The sequence below is a fragment of the Plasmodium fragile genome (genome assembly GCF_000956335.1).
Source record: "Plasmodium fragile strain nilgiri unplaced genomic scaffold supercont1.44, whole genome shotgun sequence".
Lineage (NCBI taxonomy): Eukaryota > Apicomplexa > Aconoidasida > Haemosporida > Plasmodiidae > Plasmodium > Plasmodium fragile.
Genome location: NW_012192624.1, coordinates 169,979 through 179,170, shown reverse-complemented (window position 1 = coordinate 179,170; position 9,192 = coordinate 169,979). Strand labels below are relative to the sequence as shown.

The window sequence follows — 9,192 nt, the reverse complement described above, 5'->3', positions numbered from 1 at the left end:
CCCCCCCCCCCCCTTTTAACATTGTTTTCTGTGTAATTTAAAATGACCAATCCCCCTTTTTTGCAATCTTCTCATTAACCTAAATCTGATTTTCGTGCTGATAATTTTTTTTTTTTAAACTGCCTACAGACACCCTCATGTTTTACGTTGTATTTATGTGTACCAATTACAGTTGTGTCACGTGTGCGCCACCGCTAGCACCATATCGACCGTAGCCTTCTTAATACTTCCCCTATCACCCCTATGTTGTTATTCTGTCATTTCTGACACCACTTGTAGCTTTTTTTTTTTTTTTTTTTTTTTTTTCATTTTCTCCAAATTTATAGCCCAAGCTTATTGCACCATAACTGCGCTTTTGCTGCATACCACTTTGCTACTTTTTTTTTAAGCCATTTGTTTGAATGTAATTTTCAAAAAGTATTTATTTATCTAAACACTATTTTTTTTTTTTTTAATGCTATTCGCTAAAATGAGATGCGTTTTGGCTAACCCCCACGGGGTGTGAATAATTGTGCATCTTGGAAACAAGTGGAAAGGTATTTAAGGGCCCGGTGTTGCACATTTTGTGAGGATTTTTTTGCTTTTTTTTTTTGCTCATTTCAGATGATATAGGAAAAGGAGAAACCAATCTTCTACACATCGTTCGGTTTTACACAAATGAGAAAAAAGTTGACCATTTCTTTTTTTTTTTGGAGAAATTCTCCCGTTGGAAAATTTCTTATGTGCAATCTTTGCTCGATGCGTATGATCCCTATGGAGCGCTTTATTACCCTTCTAAGGTGACCTCTTTAATGAAGCCATTGTGAGGGAGCCATTTGAACTTTTCAAATTTCAGGGGAGTAAAGAGATGCTTATTTTAATTTTTTTTTTTTTTTTCCTACACGCACTCCATCGGAGTAGATTGGTAACTCCTTTCAATGTAACCTCTTAGCACAAATACCTTTTGGAGATTTGCCTACATAGCAGAAGCAAAGCAAAGGGTAAGCATAAAACGGTCTGTTGCAACGCTTCCTAAGGGAGGAATCACATGTGCAGTTGCATGCCCAACAGGGCTGATCTGTGATGCGCATGGGCACCTCGCTTCGTAGTATGTCCCCCACTTTGTTAGTGCGATGCTCACCCCTTTTAGCGGCCACTGCAGCGGATTAGGGCGAAAGAAAACGTGGACCTAATTTACACAAAAGTGTCGCTGTCCAGGTGTAGCGCACTAGGCACCCCCACGCCATATGTGTATGAATCTCGTCCACCCGGGTGTCTCCCCGGTGCGTTGGAGAATACGTAAAAGTGGGCTGCCCTCACCGCCAGCATTGTCAACATTGTTAGCATTGTTAGCATTGTCGGCGGATTGCCCTTCCCAGTGATTGCGAGCCATCAAATGTTACACGCATAAATGATGGGCCCACTAAAGACGGACCCATCGAAGGGAACCTCGGAAACGATAAGAAGCCAAGTCTACAGGAAGGAGAGAAAATGCTGCATCTGTATGGTGAGCGATTTTTTCTACCCAAACTTGGGAGGAATAGAAACGCACATCTTTGAATTATCCAAGCAGTTAATAAAGAAAGGTAACCACTGCATGAGGAGTTTTGCAAATCTCACCACATCATATGCGTCCCAGCACTGCGGATGACACAGGGAGGTGGTCTCCTTCATCATGGGTAGCAATTGCACATACGCATGCGATGAATGCTTCCCCCCCCCTTCTCTGCAGGCTTCAAAGTAATCGTAGTGACCCACTGCTACAACAACCGCCACGGAGTGAGGTGGATGGGAAACGGCATTAAGGTGTACTACTTGCCATTCGAAACATACATGGATGTCGTGACCTTCCCTAACATCGTGGGGACGCTTCCCTTGTGCAGAAACATTTTGTTCAGGGAGAAGGTCGACATTGTCCACGGCCACCAGGTTCGTCACGTGCGACGTTGGCGTATGGAACGGGGAATAGCGGCAGTCAGACATATGTCCGCGGGGGACCCCACCCCCCCGTCACGTGCATATGCATGCATACATACACACGAAACTGCTTTCCCCCCCGCTCCTGTATTACGGCCCCCCAGGCGACGTCAGCCCTGGCGCACCAGTTCATCCTGCACGCAAAATCTCTTGGCCTAAAAACCATTTACACGGACCACTCGCTCTACAGCTTCTCGGACAAGGGGTGCATCCACGTGAATAAACTCCTCAAGTATTGCATAAACGACGTGGACCATTCCATATGTGTCTCTCATACGAATCGGGAAAATCTGGTCCTAAGAACAGAAATCAACCCATACAAAACATCCGTCATAGGTAATGCATTGGATACCACAAAATTCGTTCCTTGCATAAGCAAAAGACCCCAGTCTCCAAGAATAAATATAATCGTTATTAGCCGACTGACGTACAGAAAGGGAGTCGATCTGATTGCCAAAGTAATTCCTCTCGTGTGCCATAAGTACCCCTTTATCAATTTTATAATTGGTGGTGATGGACCCAAGAGAATTCTGCTTGAAGAAATGAGGGAAAGAAATCACCTGCACAATTCAGTTATTCTTTTAGGAAAAGTGAAACAAGAAAATGTAAAAAATGTTTTGCAAAGTGGACACATATTTTTAAATGCTTCTCTAACTGAAGCCTTTTGTATAGCCATTATAGAAGCGGCTAGCTGTGGACTGTTGGTCATTTCGACTGACGTCGGAGGTATTTCCGAAGTGTTGCCACACGACATGATGATTTTAGCCAAGCCCAATCACATGGACTTGTGCGCAGCAGTTGACACTGCCCTGGAGAGACTAAAGGACGTCGACTCGCAGTCTTTTCATGAACGGGTACTCCCCTTGCGCCATCCCATGTGTGCAATGTCCCAACGCAGGCAAAAATACAAACATAGACCATACCCATACGGCTGCAAAAAAAAAAAAAAATTACCCTCTACACACCCAAACAACAACGCCCCCCCCCCCTTTGCAGCTAACCAAAATGTACTCGTGGGAAAAGGTCGCCGAGAAGACGGTACGAACGCATGTGTGTATGCGTGATCATGTGGACGGCGGGTCACCACATTTGTGCATGCCCCCTCTCTTGCAGTACACTACGCTCATCACATTCCGCAAAGAGAAATTTCACTGACCTCCTTCCTGCCTCCATCTCAGGAAAAGGTTTACATGGACGTGCTTTCCTACGCGAACCCGACCATTCTCAGTAGGATCAAGAAGATATACGACATAAAAACGGTCTTTAGTAAGCACCTGAGGGGTATCGCGTTTGTCGTGCACGTCGCGGGCAGAGGGGACATACCTCCTCTAAGTAACCGCCCCAATTGCATAATTTCCCTGCAATAATCTCCCCCCGCAATTCTTCATCCGTCTCCACTTCTTTCAAGGCAAGGTGTACATTTTCATAATCATGTTGAGCTACATAAGCTGCCGGTTGATGGAGTGGTTCAAGCCAAGGTAGGACGCCAAGTTGGGATACCCCCGATCAGGGTGTAACATCAAGGGCATGCAAGGATGATCACGATGAAGTGTTAATATAGATTGCCCCTCCCCCCCTTTTCCCTTCCTATCAGGGAAGACATCGAGGAGGCTATCAGCTTTCCCCACTTCATTGAAGAGGATTAACCGCCGCAGTGGTGAAGAGGCAAAACGGCAATGTGATGACCTGGAAAAGGTTAAGTACAGAACTGCACATAGCTCCCATCTGCAACTGCCTCCCCCTACCGCATGCGTGCCCGTGTGTGTCTGCACAGCGGCACAGTATGCCTCCGAATGAAACAAAAAACAAAAAACAAAAAAATGAGGCAATAATAAACACAGGGGAGTACAACAAAATGCGCCCCTTCAGATGATGATACCCACACGATGCAGAACAAAACATTCACGCCTGTGACTCCAGCAAGTTAAACTCGTGCTGGATTATCTTATAGTTAAGCACATAATTAATATTATACTGGGCCTTGTACTTGAGAGGGAATTGCCTGTACTTCATGTCCATGTAATTAATCAGGAGGACTTCGTAAAGCTGGTTGGTGAGCTCGAGGTACCCATGTTCATAATTATAGTGTATTATGTTTACGTCAATGAGACCAAGCAAGATGGGGTTATTCAGATTGATTATATTTTTACAAAAAATTTTTTTTTTTTTTAAAAAGTATTTAATAGCTTCAAAAATGGTGAAGTAGAATTGGATATAAGTTAATCCCTCCTTTGTTGTTTCCCTTTCAACTTGTTTCCCTTGTCTTCCTTCCCTACCCCCTCCATCCTGCTGCTGCCGTGTACAGTTTCCCGTCTTTTTTAGGCGCTCAATATTTGGGAGGCTAAAGAAAGTGCGTACTTTCCTCTCAAAGTCAAGGATAAATGTGTGCAGAATATTCTCATGTATATTTTTTAAAAACTCTTTCTGCTGCTCCAACTTTCGATGTTGGACAATTTCTTCTACCGTGTTATTCCTAATGTTGATTTGACCTTCTTCATCCATGTCGTAAGTAATGTTTTGTTTTTTTTCCATTTCAATTTTGTTCCTTATTTTGTCTTCATCAAACTCGGTGTTCAGATCGTGTAACCCTTTACAAACTGTTTTTACCAAGTGGGCATTCCCCCCTATAATGTCATATATACACTTTACCACCTTTTCGTCTTTCACATAATTAGGACTGATTAAGCACCTGACCATGTCGTAGGAGAGGTCGTTTATTTCGATCAGGTGTTCCCTTATGAGGTGATAGTTTTGCAGCTCCTTGTTCGTTACGTTGTGGAAGGGGTCGCTGTCCCTCACTGGGTTTCCATTTTGCGGCAATTTTTCTGCGCCAGTGCTTCTACCCCCTGCACCACTTCTAACCACCGCAACGTGCCTCACCACCAGGTTGTTAAAAACAAACACAAACTTCATCATCTCGATATTCTTAATAGAGTGAAAAATGACGGGGACGTTGTGCCTGTCCACATTTTCTTCACACCATTTGGCAAAAAAATGGAAATTGCGCGCAGGCTGAGGACCCAAAAGGAAACAATGCAAATTATAAAAAACGAAACAAAAATTATATCCATATGTACTTCGTAAAAAGTTAATTAAAGACAAAAAATAACGATAGAGGAATAGACCACTCGAGAAATCCCTGAGTATTGCCGCCGAGTTTTTCATACAATACTGATATTCTTCACACTCTGCTAACATTTTTAAAAAATATAAAAACGCGCTGAATTCATTTAACTCATGTACAAAACATTGTACATTTAATTTTTTCAACAGGATGCTTAAAAAGGAATGAAAATTATTATACTTGTAATTTTTCATCTCTAACAGGTCTATCCACCTGGCGATGTTCTTCCTGTCTTGCTCATTCAAATAGTCATACATTTGGGGGGTATCTAATATGTGTTTGAATAGGACTGGGAGTTTCGCAAAAATGGCGACGTCTCCTTCCGCGTCTCCTCCTTCCGCTTCCCACTCGTTTGCTCTGTTCCCCAAGATGAAGTGCTCATAAATGTCGCTCATATTTATCCTTCCACTTGCCACGTCGCTGTTTACTTCTTTCACCAATTTGTATCTTAGGAACTCTTCCAACTTGTGTAACTTTACGGGGAAGGGGATGACTGATTCGTTTTGATTTACGTCCTTAAAATCGTACTCGAAAAAAATACTTCTTCTACTTCCTTTTTCTTCTCCATGCAGTTGCGCTCTGTGGGGAATACCATTTTGGTTTTCACCTCGTGGGAGGTTTCCCTTTGGCTCGCTCTCTACATGGGGTGCCCTTCTTAAAAATACGTCCTTTGCCTTGTGTATGAAAAATTTCTTCCCCACGCCTTCCGCCCCCAAGACGAAGTAACAAGGATAGGAGGATCCCCGACCCCCTCCTCTGTTACACCCACTATAAAAATTATCCTCTTCAAAGATGTTCATAATTCTTTTAACATAATCCTGCCTAACAACCGTTTTCCACATTTCCTTAAAGCCATTCTTCTCCTTCTGTACACACCTTTGCCCGACATTTGTACTGTATTTAAAATGCAAGTGCCATTGCCCCTTCTTCCTCTTGCAGGGCACAATTATCCTCTCCACCCTGTTGAGTTGTCTCACCACTTTCTCGTTACGACACAACATCGTGTGGGGCTCTCATCCAGGTCCTCCCCTCTTTCGATGGCCTCATCGGGTGGTATGTGCTTGCACAGATTAGGTACGCACGCTTACGTAGTGCTTCATGCGGGACAAGCTTTCACATTTCTTCTTTTCATTACTATCAAATTGGGCACGCTTTATAAAAAGGGGCCAACCAATTTTTTTTTTTTTCCATCTACTTCGCGCAGCAAAGTGAAAAAAAAAAAAAAAAATGCCAGATGAATCGATTACCTACAAAGGAGAACACATTTGAAGAGCGCACACAAAGTGACTTATCTTCAAATGCATTCTTTTTTTGCAACGCTGTAGGCAAATAATGTATGTTCCTGTTGGCTCTGCGTGGGAAAAAAAAAACAAAAAATCGCCAAACGGGTTTATCAAAATGGGGGTAACAACGTGCAAAAAAAAAAAATTGCCAAAAGAATAGTTGATCATATGGCCCACCAAATCGCATGACGCTGTTTCCTACATTTTCGTGCACCAGTGATGGGTACAAATTCACAGCTACGGGAAAATGAGTAACAACGTGGTTATGCACTCCCTCGGCTCTAATTGCCAAGACGTCGTTTTTCCTATTTCGAAGGATCTCGCGATATTGTGTGGACCCCTTCCTATCGTGTGTATGCCCGTATGTCAACACTTTGAGCACTTCAGCAAAAAAAAAAAAAAAAAAAAAAAAAAAATTATGCTTAACATGGTCAGACACTTTGCCAAGTCCCCTCTTTTTCACACAATGAGGCATATTTGCAATTACAGTCGTGCAATAAACAACATTCAACTGTTTGGCCCATTTTTGCACAACTCGTTTTAACCCCCATTCGACGCATGCAAGGGGAAATATAAGGAAGAAAAATACAAAACTTTAACCAGCATCCCTGTCCATCCCCCAAATGAATGACTTCGTGCATGAGGATATCGAATTGAAACGCCGGGCGTGGGTCATGCACTTCTCAGACAGGCGAACCAACAACAAATTTAAGTTCGCCAAAAGGGGGAGTAGAAAATACTTAACGACGTGGGTCAAGGTGTGAGGAGCGTTTCCAACTCTTCTGCGCTGTACGAGTGAATGCACAAGTTGATGCAACAATGTATAGCTGCGTGCGCCTCTTCATGCTTTCTCGAAATACACTCTACTCAGCAAAAAGACCAAACGGGTTTATTCGAAAGATGGGTGAAGAAGACACAGCTAAATGAGGTACACTTGTTTTGAGTTTTTTTTTTTTTTTTTTTTTTCTCTCAATTTGTTCATCATGGAAAGAGAAAACAGTTGAGTCATCGAGCAAGATTCTTCCCAGCCATCTCCGATGTTCTCCTTCCACCTTTCCATTTGTTAGAAGTACAAAGCGGACGATGAACAGTTCAAAAGGCAAAGTGATAAGGCAAAACTGGAGAGGTAAGTTTTTATTTTTCTTCCACCGTCCACCCCTCATCAGCCATTTTTGATTACACACGCGAAGAAATTTTTCGATATGTTCAAACGTTTAGTAGTTACAATGTGTATCCGTGAAAAGGCTACAAAAAAAAAAAAAAAAGGAAGAGTACACATCCACACGTGTCCTCGTAGTAGATATAACTTCATGACTATTGTACGCTCTACCCACTCAGCAGAGAGGACCCCAATATCGGCTCCCAAACGAACTGGACGAGGAGGAGCACCAGGATAACTTTACACAATATTCTGGACAAGGAGACCTACAAAAGATGCTATGTTGATCCGCCGAGCGATTTGTACGTAGAAAAAAAAAAAAAAAAAAAATGAAAAATTTTGTCATGTATGTGCCCCGTGTTTTCACGCGCTAATGTTTTTGCACCGTTTGAATTATGCAGTTCCCTGCAGGAGGACGAGGAAGAAGAGACAGAGGAGAAAAACGCAAGCGAAACAAACCCTAAGTGACGATGACCAGGTCACTTTTCTCACATGCAGGACAGGAATCCAGACCGTTCGTTTGCCACACCAGCACAACGCCTTCCCATATAAAAGAGGCAGTCCTTTTAAAATGGAAAAACGTGGGGCACTCCGCCACATAGTAACCTAACAGGTGCGATATGCGTAAAAGCGCAAGTAAGCTTCTTTTACACATTTGGTCATGCAACAGAGGTCAATCGGTTGTGAGCAGATTTATGTCTGAACAAGTCAGCCTAGCAAAAAAGGCAATGGAGAATATACATTAATCCCTCCTTTGGCGCAAAATGTACCTTATACACGTGCTACTGTCCGCATGTGCGGGTTTCACATGAACAGAGCAGCGTGTCGCCATCCGTTCGACAGTGGGGGCGAGGAAAATTGCTCACTTCACTGCATCCCTTCCAACTTCTGCACCCCTCATTTGTGCAAAAAAAAAAAAAAAAAAAAAAAAAATGAACAAAGTGGCCGCTGAACAGCATTATATGACTTACCATGATTGTACGTAAGCAAAACAGAAAAAACTTAATATATACAAACCAGGTGAATGAGCCCAAAGTACAGGACAGGGGGAAGGTACTTCCTCACTGCTTTTTATTGTCCCCACAAAACGCGTCTGACCTACACGGACAGATTGGAGTTAAAAAAGGAAAACCTTTAAATTGAAAAATTTTATATTCCACATGTGGGACACTTTACCCGCCCACTTGTCTCATATTTTTTCGTTTTGCGGAGGACCAAATTCAAATTGGGTAATTTACACATGGTGGTATTTTAAACTGAAAAATGGGTTAAACAAAAAAGAACAATCTGCGGCATGGCGAGGGTGTTCATTTGTTTGTGTGTTGGTGGGGGGTTAATATATCGCAAAAAAAATAAAATAAAAATAAACGCAAAAATAAAGGTGGTAAAACGCAAAAATAAATGTGGTAACACGCATCCGTAAACGCAAACGCAACGAAGGTGCTAAAGCGCGATGGATGGGTAACCACATCGTGATGCGCACAAATGGGCTCCGTCCATGTTTACTTAACAAGGGAACTGGGCACTTTCGTGAATTTCCCGTGTACACATGTGTACAGGCATGGAGCATGTGGAGCATGTCGGGGATGGATATGAGCGGACATAAGTCTTGTCCTATGTATATACACTGGCGTAACCCAACATTTGATGAAAAAAAAAAAAAAAAAAAA

General features: G+C 42.7%; 3 protein-coding genes across 3 annotated transcripts; 2 read left to right on the top strand and 1 right to left on the bottom strand.

Annotated features, from left to right (window-relative positions):
* Window positions 1-1,390: 1,390 nt before the first annotated feature.
* Window positions 1,391-3,602, top strand: AK88_03701 (uncharacterized protein; the record flags this gene model as incomplete). The annotated part of the gene is made up of 7 exons (XM_012481311.1): window positions 1,391-1,565; window positions 1,712-1,908; window positions 2,061-2,810; window positions 2,953-2,994; window positions 3,135-3,222; window positions 3,365-3,434; window positions 3,551-3,602. The coding sequence occupies 7 exons, from the start codon at window positions 1,391-1,393 to the stop codon at window positions 3,600-3,602; spliced, it is 1,374 nt and encodes a 457-aa protein (XP_012336734.1).
* A 256-nt stretch (window positions 3,603-3,858) lies between these two features.
* AK88_03700 (uncharacterized protein) lies at window positions 3,859-6,081 on the bottom strand (the record flags this gene model as incomplete). The annotated part of the gene is made up of 1 exon (XM_012481310.1): window positions 3,859-6,081. One exon carries the CDS (start codon window positions 6,079-6,081, stop codon window positions 3,859-3,861), a length of 2,223 nt encoding a protein of 740 aa, XP_012336733.1.
* A 905-nt stretch (window positions 6,082-6,986) lies between these two features.
* Window positions 6,987-7,990, top strand: AK88_03699 (uncharacterized protein; the record flags this gene model as incomplete). Its single annotated transcript, XM_012481309.1, has 5 exons — window positions 6,987-7,121; window positions 7,235-7,291; window positions 7,431-7,489; window positions 7,705-7,824; window positions 7,924-7,990. The coding sequence occupies 5 exons, from the start codon at window positions 6,987-6,989 to the stop codon at window positions 7,988-7,990; spliced, it is 438 nt and encodes a 145-aa protein (XP_012336732.1).
* Window positions 7,991-9,192: the final 1,202 nt, after the last annotated feature.